At 37.3% G+C, this 23,753-nt stretch overlaps 2 protein-coding genes across 5 annotated transcripts in view; one reads left to right on the top strand and one right to left on the bottom strand.

The window, feature by feature from the left end:
• The window catches only part of LOC111863892 (kinesin-like protein KIF3A), a 21,612-nt gene extending 6,577 nt beyond the window's left edge, over positions 1–15,035 (bottom strand). The window contains exons 1-12 of one of the 2 annotated variants that reach the window (XM_023850689.2): positions 14,938–15,035; positions 14,220–14,426; positions 13,082–13,287; positions 9,552–9,742; positions 6,948–7,087; positions 6,397–6,594; positions 5,467–5,659; positions 5,023–5,156; positions 4,484–4,620; positions 3,617–3,797; positions 1,680–1,916; positions 336–461 (exon numbers count right to left, since the gene is read on the bottom strand). In XM_023850689.2, the coding sequence (XP_023706457.1) occupies positions 336–461; positions 1,680–1,916; positions 3,617–3,797; positions 4,484–4,620; positions 5,023–5,156; positions 5,467–5,659; positions 6,397–6,594; positions 6,948–7,087; positions 9,552–9,742; positions 13,082–13,287; positions 14,220–14,426; positions 14,938–14,943 (1,956 nt within the window). In that variant the 5' untranslated portion in view covers positions 14,944–15,035. The remainder of the gene's footprint in view (positions 1–335; positions 462–1,679; positions 1,917–3,616; positions 3,798–4,483; positions 4,621–5,022; positions 5,157–5,466; positions 5,660–6,396; positions 6,595–6,947; positions 7,088–9,551; positions 9,743–13,081; positions 13,288–14,219; positions 14,427–14,937) is intronic. The other variant, XM_023850690.2, reaches the window with a different exon arrangement.
• Positions 15,036–15,164: 129 nt separating this feature from the next.
• LOC111863898 (myoneurin) lies at positions 15,165–20,780 on the top strand. 3 transcript variants are annotated; one of them, XM_023850708.2, is made up of 6 exons: positions 15,165–15,412; positions 15,606–15,722; positions 15,918–16,892; positions 17,693–17,851; positions 18,186–18,320; positions 19,669–20,780. In XM_023850708.2, the coding sequence occupies exons 1-6, from the start codon at positions 15,344–15,346 to the stop codon at positions 19,771–19,773; spliced, it is 1,560 nt and encodes a 519-aa protein (XP_023706476.1). In that variant the 5' UTR covers positions 15,165–15,343; the 3' UTR covers positions 19,774–20,780. The 3 variants fall into 3 exon arrangements, with proteins under 3 accessions (XP_023706476.1, XP_023706475.1, XP_023706477.1); XM_023850707.2 differs by lacking the exon at positions 19,669–20,780 and adding an exon at positions 18,510–18,765 and having other exon boundaries at positions 15,167–15,412; XM_023850709.2 differs by lacking the exon at positions 19,669–20,780 and having other exon boundaries at positions 15,167–15,412; positions 18,118–18,278.
• The last annotated feature ends 2,973 nt before the right edge of the window (positions 20,781–23,753 follow it).

The following is a 23,753-nucleotide window of genomic DNA, read 5'->3' as shown; positions in this document are numbered from 1 at the left end:
TTATACTCGTATTGTTTGAGGTTTCTCATGTTTCTTCTCAGTCCCACAAGACTACCTCAAATCAGTCCATGATCACTTTCATTCACATACTTTCTAATTCAATATTCACTCTTATAATTTGAAGCCATAAAGTCCAAAATACTGATGATAATATCAAATAAACCATAGTACCTAAATAAATACAACACATACTGTTGCTCCAATCTCCAAATTTGTTTTGTGATCATATTGGTACTTAAGAAAGTTAAATGTATAAACATGGAAGCATCTCAATAGCATGAGGCTCATTTCCCATTTCATAGCTAAAGGCAAGGCAGACATAAAGCATGACTCACCTCCCTTCCCTGACCAGAGGAGTGTGCAGGCAGTGTCTTGCGCATGTTGTTGCCAGTGTAGGCAACACATTTCAGCTGCCACTCACCAATGTCCTCATTCCAGTGCACATATCTCTCCAGCATTTCCTGCACACAAAGTTTGCAACACACAGTGGTTAACATATGAAGCGCAAAGCCACATAGTGGCTCACTGTGACATCATTTCAGGAGATATTTTAATCTGTCCTTAAAGCTTTTTGTTGTTTAAACTTTCGAAGCTTGACATTCTTCTAAAAAAGTTTATAAATTCAGTTCATATATCAATACTGGAGAAAACTGCATAACGAGGTTCATAAATTGTACTTCTCAACAGATATTATTAGAATGATCAACTCAAGGGGTATGTGATAAGCAGGGCATGTAGTATGCATGGGGAAATGTGCAGAGTATTGACAGGAAATCCTGAAAAAGAGAGACCACTAAGAAGATCTAGATATATATGGGACAATACTAAAACGGATCTTAGAAAAAGAGGATGAGGGGGTGTGGACTGGATTCATCAGGCTAAGGATAAGGACTAGTGGAAGGCTCTTGTGAATACAGTAATGAACCTCTGGATTCCATAACATGCTGGGAATTTCTTGAGTGGCTTCTCAAGAAGGACTCAGTTCCACAGAGTCAGTCACACAGTTCGTTCCTTAGTTTCTACCTCACAGAGAACATGGTGCATCTTCAAGCAAGAGCTGATCAGTTAATACTGTTCAGAGAAATTATCATTGTTTACTGAGAGAGTCACATGAAAAACATAACTGTACTGTGTGAACACAATTCAAGAATATTTAAATGTCAAACCAGGTGGTTCATATTGATACCACTGTGCTTTACAAGGTCAAAGATATTATTTTAGACTTCATCCGTCACCTAAGTTTATTGAAATCACCACACTCTGGAAACAGGTTCTATTTCAATCATCCAGCTAAGAGGATGCAAAAGAAAATCTATCCTGTTTGACCCCTCAAGAGATCTATCCTAAAACCATGGTTTCAGAGCAGATCTACAGACATTTGGGGTGACCCAGAATGAGAGAGTTTAACCAGATACTGGAAGATGTCAGGAAGAGAGGAAAGAGCTGGCAAGAAATCAAAAAGGAAGGAATGAGGAAAGAAGGAAGAGGCTGGAAACTTTTCATCTATCAACCCATGTAAAGTGGAAATAATGCTAGGAGGAGGAGGAGGAGGAGAATAAGAATAAGAACTGTGTACTTGTCCAAAGTGATGGATAGTAGATGCAGACAGGCCAGGTGGATGACAGCAGGTGAACTCTATGCAAAATTAATATGAAAAGAAGAGAGGATTTATGACTTGCCTGATACTGGTGAGGAATAAAGGCATCAATAATTGTCTCTTGGAGCTTCAGCTCACGCGTGAGACTGCGGATGCTGTCCAGAAGTCCCTCCATCTCACGCTGCTGCTCATATTGCAGGTCACTTAGCTCTGCCTTTGCAGACATCAGCATGCCAAACACTTTCTTCAGCTTCTTTGTCTTGCCAGCTGCCTCCTCTTGGAGTGTAGAGTATCGCTCCTCGATGTCAATCAGCTCTGCCTACATAAGAAATCAGCTATAAGCACCAGACTTACTCAATGAAGTATGGTCCTTCTTTAGAAGCTAACAGTCACACAGCTGGTCAAAAAATCTGCAATATATTAGGGAACCCAAAGTTTCATTACCTTGTTCACAAGAGCCTGCCACTGGACCCTATCCTCAGCCACATGGAATCAGTCCACACTCTCCTCCGCCCCACTTCATCAAGATCAATTTTTATATTATCCACCCTGCTTTAGCTAGGTCTTCCAAGTGTGACACACAAGCCTTAAAATTATTGATCTCTTCAGTGCTATATGTAATAATACAAATTCCATCATGAATGCAACAATTTATTTGGTTGTAGATCTTTATCTTTTATTCCTCTACACTACATGTTTCGGCTGTAATTGGCCATCATCAGGTGTATTTTTTCACTACATAGCTCTCACACTGCACACAGTCCAAAATCTAAAACATCAGCCTGTCAGTTTTTTTTTAAATCTCTCCAACACATGCTCGTCAATTTGATTTTAGAATTACAGTTTAAAATTTAAAATTTCTAAAATTTAAAGTTTTAAATACCAGGGACACCTGCTCTTGTCTACATGTGCTGCAGTGGCTATTTCTTGTTTTCAGCACCGTTCATGCATTATTCTGTGCAGGCTAATACTGGACAAAAGTATTAAAGATGGGCAGCGACACACACACACAGGGAACCTGCACAGAATAATATATGAAAGGTGCTGAAAACAAGAAATAGCCACTGCAGCACATGTAGACAAGAGCAGGTGTCCCTGGTATTTAAAAATTTAAATTTTGAACTTTAAATTTTGAACTTTAAATTTTAAACTGTAATTCTAAAATCAAATTGACGAGCATGTGTTGGCGAGATTTAAAAAAAAACTGACAGGCTGATGTTTTAGATTTTGGACTGTGTGCAGTGTGACAGCTATGTAGTGAAAAAATACACCTGATGATGGCCAATTACAGCCGAAACATGTAGTGTACAGGAAGAACAGACAAAGATTTACAACCAAATAAACTGTTCCATTCACGACGGCATTTGTATTATGACACAAAGAAGTATATAGTGCAACAGAATGCTTAAATATAATATAGTAAACAGTACTCTTCAGTGTATTTGATAACTATTGAATTGTAGTAACATTATGAACCAGGGTATATCTTGCATATGAGGATATGCAAGATATATTTCACACATTGTCAAATACAGGTCAAAAAGGCCTAACGAATGTCTTGACAACTTTCTTTGTACAACCTTTTCTGAGCACAGAAAAAGTAAAGCATGTTTAAATTAGAAAAATCCCTTCATCTTGTCACATTCATAATACATGATAACACAGTTTGAGATAAAAATTATGTCATCACAGAAAAGGAGCATGTGAAATGTCACTGTAAGAACAGAAGTAAGGTCCAGAAATACTGCTATATTGTGTTTAATAATAAGATGCTTCGTGGTTAATGAATTTGAAATGACGTGGTAGGAATCAGCCATTTGCCTAGATGGACTAAGGAAAACCATGATACACTTATGCAGTCAGAATATCCAGTTTCTGGGCCAAGAATTGAACCTAGGACCTCCAAAATATTAAGCAGGAGTGCTAACCAGTTGGTTGTGACAATGTTCACTGTGAGTTCCCCTTGCTTGCTGGTGGTGAAACAACACTGTGTCCTGAAACTTATTAAACTTCTTGTACCTCTTTCTGCTGCAACGCTTGTCGCAGTTGCTCCTCCTTGCGGCGGCGCTGCTCCAGTTCACGGGCAGATGCCTCCAACAGCTGTTCCTGCACTTCAGCTTTCTCCAGCAGATTCTCTCCTCCCACCAGAATCTTCTTCTCCAAATTCTGTAGCTTCTCCCTGAGAATGTCATGCTCATTTCTAAACATTAAACACACCATTCTTGTTTGTACCACATTTATGCAAGGAATGCAGGCAACTCTCCACTGACTGCTACACTTAAGATGTATCAACCTACTGCAAACACTACACCTCTTATGTCTACATCCATAAATTTCATATTTTCTACAAGCTGTTTTTTTCCTGAAACAAAGCTGCCAGTAGTCTGATGTGATAAGTGCTCAGGGAAGTTTACATTTTATTAATTTATATTTTATTTAATGAAATTTTCAATAGCTCATACAGTGCTGAATCATAGTATGACTTGTGATTAATAAATTGGAAAGTATATAGAAGGAATTGACCATGGCCTTGTTTGAGATACTATCATGTTATTTGCCTGGAGGGACTGAGAAATATCATGAGAAATCTCATTTAGGATAACTGGTCTCTGGCCTGAGATCTGAACCTGAGACATCCAAAATATGGGGTACTAGTGTTACCTGCTTGACTGCAAAATTTGGTTGGATTTACTTGTATATGCCTAATATATATAAATATATATTTTAAAAGAACTGCTACTTTTAAAAAAATGTGTTGATAAGGAATACTGTGGCATGCAAAGGTATAAATTGGATAGAAAAAGCTGGTAAATTAGGCCTGAAAGCTAAATTTTATGGTTTTAACTTCAATATCTCTAAGGCCACAATTTAAATCTGGCAACTCACTGTGTTTTCTTCAATTCTACTTGGTGTTTCTCTTCATCACTGTTGTCCTTTCCTTCTTTCCCACCTTCTTCTTCTTCTTCATCATCATCACCTTCACTTTCACGCTCATTCTTTGGAGCTGTCTCAAACTCCTCCAGCTGCAACAGAATGCCCTCTCTCAGTAAGATTTACAAAATCCTGAATGTAATATGTAAGAATGATTAAATGAGATAAGTCAGTTACGCATTTGATGTAGATCTAGCATAAAAATACTCAGCCAGGACAGTCAGCTTTTGGACAAGATTAGAACACAGGATCTTCTCAATTAGACACAGGCGTGCTACCCACTTATCTGTGATGTTCATTGGTACTAAAATAAATGTCATTGATGTAAACAAGGCATATCTATTTGTGACAATCTGAACATTTTGTTACATATAAACAGATGTGTCCAACACTAAAATCAACAGCTGCAGATTTACTAGTAACTGCCACTTTGTTGTGGATTATACCAGACTGCCTCCGTTTATTCCAGTGGCACTTCATTCATACACTCGTACTTGCAATTCAAGGTCATCCAAGTGGTCCATCGTTTGAATCTGGTTGTTGTAGTCTTTGTCCCTGTGCTCCTTAGGGGTCCTCTCCCCATCCTTACTGCCCTCGCTTGAGTCACTTTCACCCTCCATTGCAATTCCTGCAACAAAGATATTTATTCAGTCATAACAAGCCAGCATGAAATTGTATTTTCAAAAATGAAATGAAATTATTTGAGGCTGTGGAATTCAAAATATTCCTGAACAAGATGGTTCAGCCAGGTACTGGACAACATCCAGAAAAGAGGAAAGAGCTGGCAAGAAACAGAAAAGTACAGACTGTAGGGAGAAACAAAATTGTGGAGATCTTTTGTCCGTTGATCCAAACAGAAAGGAAATGGTGCTGGAACACAAAAAAGATAACTGCCAGTACCATCCTCATTCATTAGCAGAGGTCAGTAAGTTCCTTACCATTGTGGGGTACACCAACATCTTCTAGCTGCTTCCGCAGCTCCTCGATCTCTGACTGGAATTGTCGTAACAGAGCATCCTTTGGATCCTCATTCACACGAGCACGATTCTTAATGTTCTTGGCTCGGTTTGCATAGCGTAATGTACTGATGGTTTCATCATAGTTGTAATCTGCTGGTCCTATGTTGGCACACTGTATATGATCAAGAGGACTAATATTAGTTCTTTGTGCACTTAGCTATTTCACTATGCTGTCTCAATTAATAAAGTAACACAGCAGTGAAAGCTGTGCGGTTGAGAATAAGAAACTGCATGAAATGTGGGAGAACTCAACTGGAACCTGCTTGGGTGGACTGTGGACAACCTTGAAGAACCTCAGGCAGGATAGCTGGCAACCCTGACCCAGATTTGAACTAGATACTTCTTGAATAAAAGTCCATGCCATTATTGCTATATTAACGTGTTCAGTAATACCATAGCAAATCCTCAACTTTATTTCAGAGTGTCTTTTGCTAAATCTGTTATTAAAACCCATTTTTACTATCAAAACACAAAATCTCAGAAGCAAAGGTTAAGAAATAGTCACCTGACTGCAAATTTTAGGTGATGACCAATTTCCCACTAGACATTCAGGAGACAGACTTTGGAATTCTGGCAATCTCACTCAGTCACTTGTGGCACAAGAGGAAATGGTGAATCACATTCAAAGATGTCAAGAGCAACATAATTAGTAGGCCGTAACACTTAATTGTGTGTTTAGGTTTATCACAACCTCCAGGACAAATGTTGTAACATTACTATGTAATCTGTATTAATCACAAAGATCTTTGTTAGGTAATACCTTAAGTTGTCAACGCATTTCATCTTTCACAGGCCCACAGATTTGAATTGACATTTAAACGTCAACAGTAAAAATCAGGTGACACTAACCATAACAGTCTTGGAATTTCCCCCAAGTGAGTCCTGCAACAGTCGTGTCAGCTTTGAGTTGCGGTATGGGATGTGCGTGCTCTTCCCATCAACCAGTGCAGATATGACATTGCCAAGTGTGGAAAGGGAGAGATTGATCTTGGTCGCTTCCTTCAGACGTATTCCTGTGGCACCTGTCTTACTCTGCCGCTCAGAACCCTGGTCAATAAATAAATATGAATAAAACTAACAAATCATATGAAATAGGTCATATGTAGTTAATGACTATTTCTGAAGCACACAGATTCAATACTGTCTGTCTGACACATCTCTGAAGGCATAACAACAGTACAAAAGTCCTGTGTGTTCAACAAGATCTCCAGTGCAGTAATTTTGGTGCCAGAAATATGTTGAAAATTTAATCTAGTAATTACAGGATTTACAGAAAAGGCACAGCACCCTCAGATATGTTATAAAAGAGACAAATATGAATTTAGGAAGTTATAAACAGAAGAACTTCAAGCTGGAATCAGACTAACACATCCTTACTGCTGCTGATGACTAATACTTACAGCCAGATCAACAAGGTGGAGCTTTCCCATCTTGATGTGCTGTTTGCCATCTTCCCCCATGTCTCCATTCTCAATTGTAATAGTGAAGATAGCGTGAGAACGGGAACTCTGAGTATTCATGGCAGTAGCTCCCACCACCCCTGTTGCACAAAAGAAGCAACACATTCCAATTGCACTCAGGACACCTTACAAGAAACTGAAAATAAGTTTCCTTTTAGCATCTTATATCCCGGATGGTGATATGACTGACTGACTTGGCTTGTAGTTTATTCAATGACAGTGTCAGTAACTAAAGGTATATAGTACAAAATGGTACTGCAAATCATTACAGCACATGCTAAGATTTCTATGTGTTCACGTATTTGTTGCTTTATAATGGTGTCTAACAATGCATATTCCTCTGCTTCTGTGCTCACGTTCGTACCTGCTGGTGATGGACCTTATAGAGAACATCATTTCTAACAATGTCTTTAATTGTTGTTGCCACACACGTGTTTATCAAGCCATTACCACATAACAGATAATGAAAACATGTCACAATAATGCATAATAAATTGTAAAGGATGTGGAAGGAAGCATTCATGCCTTAATTTAAGGTATCACCCCAACATTTACCTGAGTGGAATGAGGAAGATCATGAGAAACCTCGATCAGAAGACTTACCACATGAGTCAACTCGATGTTTTCACTGTTATCATTCATTGCTGGCAAATGCTGGTATTTTAGAATAGGTCACAACTGCTTTCTCCTAGATTCTTTCAGAATCATAATGTATAATCACTTGAATTTCATTTGAAGCAAAATAATCTCTGCCACTGAAATATTATTAAATAAGAAGCAAACTAACCAGCATCTGCATAGATGCATTTCCTCAAAAATAGTTACTGTTCGTCAAAATGCTAGGTACAAAAAAAAGATCTGGGAAGAACTTATGATGCCAACTTCCCTTTAGCTGATTCAGTCTATATGGCAAGAAACACTACTCCAAACACTCAAGCTAATTTACAAACACAAAGTGTGGTTTTGCTTTGGACTGACAATGACTGACCATACATGGAAGATAAATATATAACACAAGTGCATGAAATGCCATATTATGTATTATATTTTGATATGATAAAACTTCATATCTAATAATGGAGAAAAGATAGTGAATGTTTGTACTGGGACAAATATTGTGAATTTTAAACATATGTCCATGTAAAATAAAGCATGATCTTACCTAATTCATTATTTCCTCCATATTCTTATACATTTTCATGTTTTAACGAAATTCGTACTTACAGTTTAGACATTTTTGGCTAATGTGTGTATGTCATCTGGTGATGGCCATTTACAGTCAAAACACATAGCATACAAAGAGTTTTATCTTCTGGGATATTATGCCAAGTACACCACTGAAAGTCAACAGATATTTCGGCAGAATGTGTCACATTCATCTTCAGGGTAGAAGAATAAGCCAAGCATGGAAACAAGCATGAACAAGGTAGCAAACTTCTGAAATGTCAGCTGACTTCCAACGGACTACACAGCGTTATATCACGGTATATATGTATAACTCTTCACAACTACCACTGTGAGAACCTCAAATCATACATGTAGCATATAGTTATTATTATTATTTATTTCATCCATAGCTGTAGAGATTTACAATTGAAAATAAAAATCAAGAAATACCTGTAATATACATTTGTATGATGGTTAATCTTATGACTTAAAAACCATATAACAAGGTTAACAAGAACTGTAAATTAATAGTTATATACTATAAAGAGCCACTTCTCTTCATAATGTAGGTCTTCATGTAAGTGTCCCTCATTAATATCGACTTTTCATGAAAACTGTAATGTTCTGCCAAATTTTTGTGAAACTCCTTAACATCAATGTAAGTTTTGAGGTTTTCACGGCGATGACAATGAAGAAAGTTGTCTTCTGGGTTTAGGCACCGTGTATTCTTCGTTTTGGCCGACGCAGTTGAATAGCTGCGGAGAGCAGTAGCTACTGCTCTCCGCAGCTATTCAACTGCTCTGAAGATGGAGGCGCTATGTTCCTCCGAAACGTCGGCCAAAACGAAGAATACACGGTGCCTAAACCCAGAAGACAACTTTCTTCCTTAACATCAAATTTAACAGAAATGTGTTTGGCAGTTATTGAACTGTTACACTGTGGATACAGAAGTGGCAAAGTTAATGAGAGCAACTTTGTTGTTGTTGTTGTTGTTGTTGTTGTTGTTGTTGTTGCAAATATTCTTGTGAGCACACTAAAATGAAAGACTGGAAGTTATCCTAAAGATTGGCCGCGCCATAGCTCAAGCGGTAAGTCACTGGCTTCCCACCACAGTGGCCTGGGTTCGATCCTGGGTCTGGTCAAGTGGGATTTGTGCTGGATAAAGTGCTGCTGGGGCAGGTTTTCTCTGAGTACTTCGGTTTCCCCTGCCAATCTTCATTCCACCAATTGCCCCACAATCACCCTCACCTATCATCTGGGGCTGGTACAATAGGCCAGAAGTGGCCGCAGTACAAGGGACTTGGTCCCACCCCACTAGCAATAAAGAAAAATTCTAATGATTCACTGCAACTAACTGGAAGGCCGAAATCTACTCACTGTTCTTGTTTCCAAGAGTCATGATTCGCTCCATGTCATCAGCATTGTTCACCACATATCCTGACAAATCTCGTATGTACACCCCAATATCAGGCCGCTCCTTTACCTCGAGATGAGCAGTCTGGTCCTTCCCCAGCAGGTCCCGAATTTCTTCATTATATATCTCAATGTGTGCCACACGGACCAAAAACCTATCCCACAGAACAACCTTCATATCTTGTTACACTGTAACACAAATGCTATATTAATGTTAAGTACATGGGAAAGGAAAAATCTGAGGTGTACAGACCAGTAACAGAGAAAAGTTATTAAATTCCAGTAATAAAATAAGAACTGTCTGGGATATTACAAAACTATTAACTGGGAAGTTAACTGAAGCAGACACAATTCAAGAATTAAAAGTTAATGGAGAGGTTATTAGTAATAGACAAGATATAGCAGATTCCTTGAATAGTTTCTTCTTATCTGTGGTTGAAAATAATATAAATACAAATTTTAAAATTAATAATAAACCATTATATTACTTGCAACAAGCTTTAAATCATCCTTTCCCTAGTATAAAATAACATACCGTAACATCTACTGAGATGTCTAAAACTGTTAAATCTCTAATAACAAAAGGATCTCATGGCTATGATGAAATATCAGTTAAAGTTCTAAAAATTAGTTCTCCATTTATTATTTCACCACTAACTTATATCAGCAATAAAATGCTAGCTTCTGGTATTTTTCCTGATAGGCTAAAATATGCTGAGATTAAGCCTCTCTTTAAGGGTGGTTGTAAAAATGATCCTACTAATTACAGACCGATTTCCCTTTTAACTTCCTTTTCAGAAATCTTCGAGAGGATTATATTTTTCAGACTGAATCAGCATGTCTATGGCCATAATATTATAGTTAATGAACAATCTTCAACTACTAAAGCTTCCTATGTATTAATTAATGAAATAAAAGAAGCATTAAATCAGCAAAAAATCGTAGGTGGTATTTTCTGTGAATTAAAAAAGGCTTTTGATAGTGTTAATCATGGGATTTTATTGAAGAAACTTCAATTTTATGCAATAGATGGTAAATTTCATGATTTAATTACATCCTATTTATCTGATAGATGTCAGAGAGATCAAGCACCAACTTGAGTTATGTTGGTACCTCTAGTTGGGATATTGTATGGTGTCCCACAGGGGTCCATTCTTGGTCCACTTCTTTTTCTCTTTTATATAAATGATCTACCTAAAATTTTTAATAACTCAGTCAAATCAGTTTTATTTGCAGATGATACAAGTTTAATTATTAATAGTTATAATAATATACAATACAGAAATGATGTTGATATATCCATTGCTTATCTTAATGATTGGTTTAATTCAAACTTATTAACTCTAAATTTTAACAACACTAAACATGTTCAATTTATGAAAAAGCCAAGTTCTAATAGTGTAACTTCTGTTAATTATCATAATAATGTGATTTTGAACAGTACAAATATGAAATTTTTGGGATTAGCTATTGAAAGCTCATATATCTCAACTCATGCCTAAATTGTGCAAGGCTTGTTACTCAGTGAGGGTGATCAAGCCCATTATGCCCACAGAGACATTAAAAATGGTTTTATCACTCTTATTTCCATTCATTTTAGTCTTATGGAATTATTTTTTGGGGTAATTCTTCTTATAGTATGCACATTTTCAGAATTCAAAAGAGAATAATTAGAGCCATGAGTGGGTTGAGATCTAGGGACTCTTGCAGAGATGCATTTAGGGATTGGGGAATTTTGCCATTGCAGTCCCAATATATATTTTCTTCATTGATGTTTGTTGTGAATAATATGGGTTTATATCACACGACATCACAAATTCATGGCCTTAATACTAGGCGTAATTTTGATCTTTATCACCCTCAGACAAATTTGACAACTTACCAGAGATGACCTTACTATTTTGGTATAAAACTTTTTAATCATCTTCCTTTAAATATAAGAGTTAATTCATAATATTAAGCAATTTAGAGCAGGTTTAAGTGTTTTTTTACATACTAAATCCTATTAGCCTTTAGATGAATATTTTAATTAGGTACAGTTTCTTGTTTAGCTATGACCCATTATTTGATCTATTGTCATGTATATGTTCCGATTTTGTATTATATTTTATATACACATGGTACGTTATGTAGTTGCAGTGATGTGTAGGGATTTATGTGCATTGTTCTGCTGACTGCTTGCTGATTTAGCAAGCTTGTGGTGTGACAGGTTCTGTATCCAATTGCTTCAGCCTTGTATGGAGGTGCTGGAACGTGTAATACTCGTAAATACAATACAATACAACAAAAGGATTTGAAGAATCAGCTCTAACTTAGAACCGACAGCATTATATAAAACTCATGATCTCACAGTGAATATTAAAAAAAGAAGAAGAAAAAAAGAGAAGGTTTGAGATGTTGGGGCATGTGATTAAAATGGATCAAACAAGAGTGGCTAAGAACATTTTTTAAAGTAAGCCAGAAGGCAAGAGAAGATTAGGAACAATTCTTTACTGGAATCCCTCATAACACAACAACATAATGATCAAGGTCAACATTACCATAGCTACATGTTTCGGCTTTTAAAGCCATCATCAGGCAAAATACATGGTTATCATATTCACACACTATTGAACCGCATTTCGTTGTGACAGTAGAACTGGATGCTTGACAACTATGTTACACTATAAAATACAAGGTATAAAAATACAATGACTGATAAGATTATTATAAAATGAAAGTTATGTAATAAGATATGGTTAAAAACTCTTCATGTGATATGTCATATTATGAAGTCAGTCGTTGCAATCTTGTTGTTATGTTCCAGCGGAAATATAATGGTATATTAAAGACTGGTATACATATAGTAAACTGCTTGGAGGCCCATGGTATAGGTGTAGTATTATTTGATATTAACTGTTTGGCCGGTGCCTCGTTCTGCAATGTATTTTGTCCGCTCTGGTGGGAACAGAGATTGCAACTCAAGAAGATTAGGAAGGCAAGATTAAGTTGTCTGGAAGATGCTGAGAATGATTTATAAGAGATGAAAGTGAAGGGATGGTGAGAATAGGCAAATAACAGAAAAAAAAACAGGCATCTGCTGTGAAGGAGGCAAAGGTTCTTATTGGACTGGCAGTCAAAAGTAAGTTAAGTGACAGTCATTATTTTTGCTCTTTACTTCACTGAAATACAAATGAGTTACATTAAAAAAACCATTAACCTTTTCATATTCCTGACAGAGACCATGAACACATGGTTCCCTCTGTATGCTTAATGGCATGGTAATTAAGCCAAGGAACATCTTAATATGTGGGTTATTTGGGGACATTTTCAAAACAACGAAGAACTGTTAGTGGAAGTCTGCCTTGAACAACATAGGATCTGACTGTAGTACAACAGACAGAGATATTAAAATTAGTTTATTATAACGCTGTCTAGTTATAAATATTTCAATAGAAGCTGACAGGAAGAGGATGCATCCTTTTCAGGAAAATGCTACTACAAATTTTACTTACTTCTTACGTTCTGCTGCTTTAGCTATAGAACCAAATATGTGCGCAAATGAATTTGGAATGATTCCCTTCAGTTCTGGGGCTGTGCAGTCTCCCTGCATAGTGAATGTCTTCCCTGTGCCTGTCTGCCCGTAGGCCAGGATTGTACCGTTGTACCCCATCAACACTTTGTCCACAATTGGTCTTGCAGTCTCATTATACACATCCATCTACAAAATTGAAATATTGTTAAATGTTAGTGACGAGACATGGAGTGTGGTTTGACAATTGGATTTACTGAATACTTATAACTTGTAACTACAAGACACCAGTAGAAGCAGGCAGCAAGCTGAACTGTTCATAAGCAGGACTACTCTTCGACCCCGAAGAAGGAAGCAATATGTTCCTGTGAAACGCCAGGTTTTCTCTGAACTACATGGCATTACAACCGAGAATATAATATTATCAACTGCTGGATCTGAGAATCTCATAATGGTCACTACGAAAAGTGCAGTAATATCTTCTAGGGTGTTATATTCAGTACTATGATGGAAGTTCAATGACATTTCAGAGGAACATATTGCCTCCATCTTCAGGGTCAAAGGGTAGTCTGCTGCTAGCCTGGCTTACTTCAGGCCTGAAAATTAGGACAGTATGTGCAGTTCTACCAGCCGTCATGTCACATCCCAGAAGATATTTTTATTCAATCTTTTCAACTGTTAGCTGATACATATGTCATTAATGAAATTATATCAGCTTCAGGTGTTATTCAGTGTTGAACTGGATGACTGGGTAAGGAATCATTCAAAACATGCTTCGAAGAACTTATTCAGAAAACTGGCAAAGCTAAGGCACTGAGTTAAAATCCTGAATCAGAAACCAGCTGTTCTGGCTGATATTTTTTTATGATTTTCTTCAGTCCTTCCAGGCAAAATCTAGGACAGAACCTCAAATTAGGCGACAGTCACTTCCTTCCACCCAATTTTCAAATCATTAATTACTAAACATTCTACTATTACTTAACACTATATAATTCTAGAAACTAATAATATTGTTAAAAGAACAAATAATAAATTAGCAAAAAAGTAATCTGGCATATAGCAATGTGGCAATGGGATAGCAGCAACAAAAAACAAACAAACAAACAAAAACAACAACTTACCTGTCTTGAATCTGTGTCAAAAACAATATCAAATGTGAAAGTCTTTGGTGGTTCTCCTTCTGCTGCCTGTGGATTCTCCACAGAGATGGTCTTGTTGACAGTATCAACCTTGGTGATCTGTCGGTAGCCTGCTTCAACTTCCTTTTCACTGAGTGGTCGCACACGCACAACCACTCGCACATTTTCTACTTCACCATCTTCACACATCTGACAACAAAATTCATAATTGCTACATTATCACAGGCAACTGCCATATACAGCTTCAATTTCCATCAGCTCTTAAAATGGGATTACAAAAGTCTGATAACAAACTGCTTTGGACCTCAGATGGATGAAGCAGTGAGCAATATAGGGAATTGCATAATGAAGAATTCCTCTGATAAAGGCTCTTCTCTACAGTGTCCAGACAGGCTCTGGGGTCCATAAAACCTATCCAATAGGTACTGGGGGCTCTTTCTCCGGGGGTAAAGCGGCCGCGGCGTGAAACTGACCACTCACCTCCAGCTAGTGCAGAGGTCAAGAAAAATGTGGAAATGTACATCCACTCACCACACGCAGGTTTTTTTTTTTTTTTACTGACAGGTTCTAAATCATTTGGTTTGGCCCAAGCAAGGATCTAGGGAACTCTCTCTACATTTTCCTGCCAGTATAATCTTCATGCACTGACTTCGTGCCCTTTCCTTTCGAAATCTACTTCTTATTACGGAACAATACTTACAGGCATTTTTGCTTGTACAATGCGAATAACGATGTAGCTCACACCTTCGTTGTCAAAAATGTCATTATTGATTTCGTATTCAGCTGTCTTTTAGGCTAGACCCATGTTTGACAACGTCATGGGTATATCATATCCTTGTTTGTTTGAAATGAGATTAAATACAGAAATAATGATAGTGAAGTAAATAAATAAGATATGTACGAATATTTATTAATTTATTTTAAGATACAGTAATTTATGGTATTAAATGTAAAAGTTGTGCACTATGGGTTTCTTGTATTGGCTACATTGATGTGTATTAAAGCATGGCCGCCTAGGAATTGAAGTAATGTAGTTCTTCATTCCTCAAGTCGTTCATGGCAATGGTGTACACGAAGGAGGAAGTAAATATATCTAAGGAACAACAATGGTAACGGTTGCGACAACCGAGTCACTCACCGAACTTGCAAAAGTGTTGGAGTTCTTTTTCAAAGGGGTACGTAAATTGTTAAACGCAGATAAGGTTATGTTTGTAGAAAAATGTAAGACTTCCTGTGACAGATGGTACATAAATTTTAATCTTGACGTAAAGTAAATAACGGGTTATTATTGCTCGATTTTTGTTATTCTGTTTCCTTCATATTAATGTAGAGAATTATAATTCTGGTGTTAATATCGATTGCTTACAGTTGGCAGAATGTGGTCTTCTAACTACATACTCCGTTCAGCTCCAGGGAACTGCCGTGGATTTTGCAGTACAAATAAAATACCAATCTCTGCTATTCCAGTTTATAAAAAGCCTTCAGGTACTTAGATAACTAATGTAATAAAATATTTCGCAAATAAAACTTATTTGTAAAGAGAAATGGCTGTAACTTTATAAAACTTATTATTCTGCATTTTTTGATTATACACTACTAAGGTATGATAAAATTGTGACATATTTCTTAATCACTTTATGCTTTTATTGTCTGTATATGTCATTTCTTGATTCACTTCAGAGTGTGCTGCTGAAGATTCCTTCTCTTCCTGGTCATGAATACAACCGAGAGATCAGTACACAAACTACAGAAGAAACAAATTTAATTGAAGTAAACTTGCACAATGCACCTACTTCGAATGTCTCTGAGCAGCTTGGTTCTTTGGTTGAGGCTTGTGTGTTTACACAAACAGATGATTCCCTAGAACTGGTTGATGATGAATGGAGAGAACTGAAGGGCGAAATAAGTACCAGTTTCATCGCACAAAGCAAAGCAATGGGTACGACAACAGACATCATTGTGACCTGTCACCCTGCATCATTGGCTGCCATTTCCAATCACAGCTTTGTTGCAGCACCTGTATCAGAAGTTTCCACTGCTGTCAGTAATGATGATTCAGTTCTAATTAAGCCATGTATCAATGGGAGTGTAGTTAGAGGGGATGACTGTAGTCCTACTGTAGAAGAGGAAAGCCCACCTGGTTCACTTACAGGGACTGAACTGGTAACTGTTGAAGCCATAGACAGGACAGCAGAGCAGCATCAGAGCACCACAGAAACTATTATAGATTCAGGTGCCAAGACTGCATTGAAGATTGTTGCAGTTACAAATTTGAAACCGTTTATGATCACTAATCCACCTGGTGTTTTGTCTAATTCATTTAAAGTAGCATTTGGTTCTCAGCAGGAGGTGGAGTCTTTGGTGTTGCAGACATATGAGCGAGAAGATACTAAGGACTGTGATGATGTCAGTGGTGCAGCAACGAATGTTATGCGTATTACTGTAGCATCAGAAGTGGGACCCCCAGCTGCACATCCTGAGCCCACAGAAGTTGAAAAGAATGGTAAAGAAGAAGCCAAGGATGGAGAAGCAGACACTGGGACAGCCATATTTATTTGTGAGATGTGTGACAAAACTTTTGAATCCGCATGCAGCCTTGAGGTGCACCAAAGTGAGAAGCATCGCACACAGGGCCAGTGTGATTTGTGTCAGCAGGTATAACACCATGCAGTCAGTTTACTTTCCTATGCCTTGATCAGCCCTACTCACCATGTACTGAAGGCAGTTCTGTTTAATCCAACTACCACAGGCCCCAAATGTTGCAGTGGAGTGGGTAGCATTTGTGATTCATATTCAGGAGGCCCTTAGTTAAAATATTAGTCTACAGACTAACTACTCTGATTTTGGCTTTTTCATAGTTTTCCTTACACCTTCCAGACAAATTCTGAGATAGCACCTAAAATGAGGCTAAAGACACTTCCTTTAGGCTAAATCCACTTCCTGCCACATCCATTTTAAATCATTACTCACTGATCATTCAGTCATTCAAGGTTATATAGTCTGAGCTACCGACAGTGTCATTAAATAAACCGTAAATAAATTGTACTTCTAATTTTCCACTGTGTTAGTCAGGTACTTTTATAAGCTTATAAGTGTTCGGTTTCTTTTTGCAGTTTTGGTTGGTGGACATAGGTACAGCCATCTGCAACCCTACCCCCTGGATTTTTTAAAAAATCATAACTGGAAAAAATAAGGAAATTTACAAAACACTAAAGTTATTTAAAAATGTATTCTTCTCTTCCATTTACTGTAGGAAATGAGTAAAAGTCATGGCTTAAATGTAAGTTTGTACATTTGTCCCCCCACTCCTCCCCATCCAATGGGCAGTGCCCATGTTGATGGATTAGTCTCTCTGTAAACTCATACCACTGCAGCATTTTAGTTTCTCTATATGTAGTATTTTTTATTCCCAGTTTTACTTCAGAATAAATTGCAATGTTTGTATTGTGTCACAGAGATTTGGTACAACGCAGAGTTTGCAGGGTCACTGCCAGGCAAAGCATGGGGGCCGGGGTTGTTTCACTTGTGTGGTTTGCGACAAGCACTTCATGACTAAACTGAGCTACCGACGCCACATGAACACACATGGAGGCAAGAAAGGTGCAGTCTGCGATGTAAGTCTGTAGTCAGAATGAAACAGAAAGCAGCTATGCTCATAAGCTTCAGTGTCTGGGAGACAGCATACAGATAATAAATGGGACATAAAACCACATACACATGTGCGCATGCACACACATGCAGAAACTAAGAACCTAAAAATCGGAAGATAAATGTTTTGCAGTCACACAGATTATTCATAATGTTGTCTTCTGGCTTATGACACCGTGTAGTCTGGTTGGTTGTTACCAGCGTTTCAAAGAAACACTGTCTTCATCTTTAGAACAGAAGATGGGGGTAACTACATGGTGTCATAACCCAGAAGACAACAGACAGTTTGTATATCAACAGATGTGTGGAAAGACATTCAGTCGGCCGGACTACCTTCAGAAACATTACATGACCCACACTGGACACCGTCCACACCAGTGTGCTGAATGCCCTCGTAAGTTCATCAGCAGCTCGCAGCTCAAAGTGCATCAGAGGGTGAGTCTCTTGAACATTTGCAGTAGATTATCCCAAATGATAATTGCAACCTCTGAAACAGTGTGACACAATTTGATATGCAACTTAGATATTGCTTATAGCTTGTTGATTATGTTCAAAGTATTACCTATATCAGCCTTCTGAGTTTCATGTTAATCCACAGTTTTCAATATTTTCTTCTTTTTGCAGACGCACACAGGTGTCAGAGAGCACGTGTGTGACATATGCAATAAAGCATTCAGTCGTGGTGACAAGCTGAAGGACCACATGCTACGTCACCTCAACATTAAACGTTTCCACTGTTCTTTATGTAATAGAGACTATGCAGAGAAACGAGACCTCACTAAGCATCTCAAGACCCATATGACATAGCTGCTACATACAGTAAAACTTGGTTATAGCAACATCGGTTTCTGCGACACCTTGTCTATTGCGTCAAATATTCAATGGTATGAACTAATTCCTCATAAAGCAACTCTTTTTATACCTTGCTTAGTACGACATGCACAAATGCATCAACCTCGTATGTAACGTCATTTTCATTCCTGAATTTCTCTGATATGGACATTGAACGTAATTTAGAAAGTGTGTATTGGGAAAGTAACAGGAAACAGATGAAGATAACTGATTACTGTACTCGTATCTAGGTACAGTAAGGCAGAACAATTGATGTAATCTACTGTAATTTGGTGAGTAGGCCTACCTTTAATGTATAGTATTAGTGCGGTGTGTATTGTCAGTGAAAAGCGCTGTAATATGTCTCTGATATTACACATTTGGGCAATTCCACATTAATGTTACGTTAGTCTGTACTTAACTAGGTATTTCACTAAAAAATGCAACATTTTAACTCGGTTTTTTGGTAGATTCTTACGTGACTAACATAAGGCTACTGTGGAAGTGCCCATTTCGGTTACAGCGACATTCGTTTATAACGACACTATTTTTAGGTCCCTTTGATGACGTTATAACCAAGTTCTACTGTATATCATTGCCATACAAGTGTTCAGACATCGTTCTGTTTGTGGGACAGGTGGTCAGATGTCATAAATTATGGGAAAAGTGTTCACACATTGCATTTGCAGGACAGATGTTCAGATGTTGCGGGATAAGAACTGTTCAGACATCACAATATTTTATGGAACAACAAGTGTTCAGATGTCATGTTTTATGGGCCAACAATACTCAGATGTTGCCATATTTTATGGGACAGTATGTGCTGAGATGTTATATGAGGCAACTAGTCATCAGATATTACTATGCTTCATGTGACAAACAGATTCTCTAATGTTGCCATGTCTTGTGGGAACTAAAGTTATAGTGAATTTCGATACTTTTGTATTCATAGGTGACCCATGTGTTTGACATTCAGACTGCCAGCTGCCACAGTGATTGCAGTGTTCAGATTGCCAACCTTAGAAGAAGTTTTCTTATTTCACCATCTCACATGTAACTTGTTAAAAGTTAAAATCTTAAAATTCACTTTGACTTTTAAATCACTATTGCACTAAACGTTTTGACTGATATGGTCATCATCAGGTGCTTTGATAATTGAAGGTGAAAACTACCGGATTTCCATCAATGAATACAATTCAAAATTATAATCACATGTTGTTGTACGTCTGTAACATGTAACAGTATGAGTAATTGTGTTAATATTTCACATATGAAGTACGCTGGTGCTTTTATCGTGTGGTTGGATGTGTACTTACATGTGCTGAGTGACTCCTCTTATGTGTTGTTCAGCTGTTATGAGTGTTTATGGAATTGGCACTTTATCATATAGGATAGATGGATTATGTGTGCTACTATCTAGTGTTTAATTCTTGTAGGGTTTCAAATATCGGATTATATGTGTCAATGTATGTGTCATTCATATGATCTTTCTAATGTTGTTTTAAGTGTTTTCCTTTTTTCTCTGTTTTTATAATGTTCATGGTATTAATAATACTCCTGTATGCATGGCCTGTGTTGAGTATATGGTTAGAATATCCCAAATTACTCTTATTATTCCTAATTTCCTGTATATGTTCTTTATACCTTATGTGAAAAGTTCGACCTGTTTGCCATAAGTATTTTAGTGGCCAGTGGTAAATGCCGCTTTTTTCGTATTTATCTATCTGTAAATGAGATTTTATTATATTCTGTATTGTGTTTCATGTTTGAAGAGTTATTTTTGTGATTCTATAAAAAGTTATATGATTTTCCTTGTTTCTTTTCCACTCTGTGTGAAAATAGGCCATTTAGTTTTCTAGTGTTATGGACCAGTGTTATTCTGTTTGCTCCTATTATTTTGATCATTTTTTCCAGTTGATCTTAATATTTTTTGCAACTATATGCATGTAATACTATTCTGTCAAGTTTATTTATTGCAGTTTCTAGCTAATTTTTCTGTTTATGGTAAAGGTAAGGTAAAGTTGTCCCTCTGGTTAACTAACTAAGCACTATGCCATGAAGGTGTTGGGGGGAGTGGTCAACTTCACACCCTGGCCACTTTACCCCTGGGAAAGATTCCCTGGTATCCATTGTGCAGGAGGTTGGGTGGACCCCAGAGCCGGTCTGGATGACATGGAGAAGTGAAAATTCTTGACCCTATCAGGACTCGAACTCTGACCTCTCAGTTGTCCAGCCTGTAGCCAGTTGCTACATCAACTATGCTATCCTGGCTCCCTATAGTTTTGTTCTTAAAATTAAAATTAATTACCCAAAATTATGCTTTGATTTTGAGAACTGTTTTGCAAATTATATTTCAGTCCCTTAGTTAATAATTGTATTTCATCTGGTGTAAAATGTGTTTCTGTGGTGTTTATTACTCTAGAGTTATTTTGTTCTCTTTTATTGTGAAATACAGTTATCTTTAGTGAGGTGGGACGGCTCATTTGGTATAGCAACTGGCTATGGGCTGGACAACAGAGGGGTTGGAGTTTCAGCTGTGGTAGGGTCAAGGATTTTCTCTTTTCCACAGCATCTAGACTGGGTCTGGGGCCCACCCAGCCTCCTGACCACTCACCTCCAACTAGTGTCGAGGTCAAGAATACACGGATCTATACCTCAATTTCCCCATATGCCTTCATGGCATAGTGCTTAATTAGTTAAGCACGGGGACAACGTTACCTTTTTTTTTTACATCCTTTTGGTTAGATGTCTCCATCACTTGCTATTATGTAACTATATCTAAGGTTGGTAGCATTAGTAGAAACTCATCATTTGTGGAAACCAAAAATAGCCGGGAGTGACATAAAGAAAGCGCTTAGGAGACTACTAACGATGCTTAGATATGGTAAAGAAGTAAACAGATGCAACAGAGACTCCTAAAGGGGCCCCCTCATATTGCTTCGACATACGACTTGCAACCTAACAAGAACCATAACAAAACCTGACAAACCTAAAAACTTCTCTAGTTTCTAAAGCTAATTTAAAATCAGTTCTCAAAATCAAAGTATAATTTGGGTAATTAATTTTAATTTAAGACCAAAACTATAAGGAGCCACAACAGCGCAGTCGGTATGGTAACTGGCTAAGGGCTGGATGACTGGGAGGTTGGAGTTCAAGTTCTGATAGGGTAAGAATTTTCTCTTCCCCATGTTGTCCAGACGGGCTCTGGGGTCCACCCAAACTCCTATACAGTGGGTACCAGGGTCTCTTTCCCAGGGGTAAAGTGGCCGGGGTGTGAAGTTGACCACTCACCTCTAACTAGTGCCGAGGTCAAGAAAATGTGGGTCTATACATCCATTCCCCCATATACCTTCATGGCGTAGTGCTTAGTTAGTTAAGCACAGGGACAACTTTATCTTACTAATATTAATATTAATTGAAACCTCTATTTAATTTTGGTTTTAATTTTTAAGCTAAATTTAAAGAACTGTATTTGTTAGATTATACTATCTTAACAAAAGGGTGTATTGACTAAACAAATGGTAAAATAATGTAATAATACGGATCCATATTAAGAAATACAATTCAACGACTAAGATCACATTTGTATAGATTCACCTGATGATGACCTTGTAAGGGTTGAAACATGTAGCAACACCTTTGCCATATAAATTAATTCTGGTACATTAGTATCATTTTATTGATTGACATAGTTGTTATGTAGATGGTCCAATTAAATGTTATTACACTAATGTGGCCCTACTACTTAATTACTCTCAAGGTGGGAAGCATTAATGTGGCAGGAAATTTTAAACATACATGGGTGACCTACAAATATTTAATTTCCTTTATTTAATTTATAAAATGATCATATTTTATATCCAGAGTAAATATAATATATTTCTCTTAAAGAGACATTCAAGATACATAAATCTAGCCTAATTGATAGTTACTCAACTGATCAAGAATTTCTCATCTCTATTCATATTCATAAAAGCCTATCATGGACCCTTTCCTGGGACAATTAAATCCATTCCACATACTCCATCTGGCATACATAAATGCAAATATGTCGTGTAGTTCAGTAGACACACACTAACATTTCATATGAATCAGCTTCCTCCTCTTCTCAGAAGATGGAGGCAGTGGGTTCTTCCAAGTCATTACTTCTTTCTGCCAGACTGTGTGGTGTCACATCCTAGAAGACTGTACTTTTAATGTTAACCGCCATGAGAATGACAGACTTCGTAAATGTATTGTGAGACAAAGAGAAGTAACTTTATCTTAAGCCATTGGACTTTGTTGACTTTCTAAACTCACTGTAACTTACTTCCACTCCTCTCTAATAAAGAAAACAAAGAGGTATAAAGTGTAAGTAAAGCTGCTGAATTAAAACCGCATTACTAATTTCCACCTTATATAAATCATAGCTATTGCTCTATAACTTTGCTGTCTTTTGTAACAGCCTGTTCAAATTGGGAATGGTAAACAGTCCCACCTGCAAAAGGTGTCATGACAAAGAAAATCATGAAGTTCTAGTGAATTAAGATTTTTCACCTGGGAAGTCATTTCATGAAGTCAAATAACATCATAAGGTTCCATTAAGCAATGTACCCGCACTTCATTTGATAGGTAGGCTGCTGAAGGGTTAAATCTTAGGAAGGGGTCACACAGTTGAAAACAGTCATAGTGCAATGATCGCTTAATGCTCACCCATTCATTTATTCTATTGTAAAATTATTCATATATCTGTGATCATAACATGCTGTCACCTGAATTCTGGGGTGTAATGTGCCCATCAACGTTAGTTATCAGGAAACTGGGTTTTGAAGTCAGTGAATGAACTGCAGTTTAAATGTGATAGAAGAAAACACATTATGAACATACTTGCAAGTGAGGTAAACTGTGGAAGTATGTGGAAATAGAACACCCCAGTATGCAGATGACAATGTGTTTTATGTATGCTTAAAAATTTAATCCTGTGAGGTGTGTGTATTGTTTGAATTATTTAAAATAAATAATATTTTCATACATGACTCGTGTAACTTGTAAATACTT

This window comes from Cryptotermes secundus, unplaced genomic scaffold, assembly GCF_002891405.2.
Source record: "Cryptotermes secundus unplaced genomic scaffold, Csec_1.0 scaffold171, whole genome shotgun sequence".
Lineage (NCBI taxonomy): Eukaryota > Metazoa > Arthropoda > Insecta > Blattodea > Kalotermitidae > Cryptotermes > Cryptotermes secundus.
This window is presented reverse-complemented; position numbering and strand designations above follow the sequence as displayed.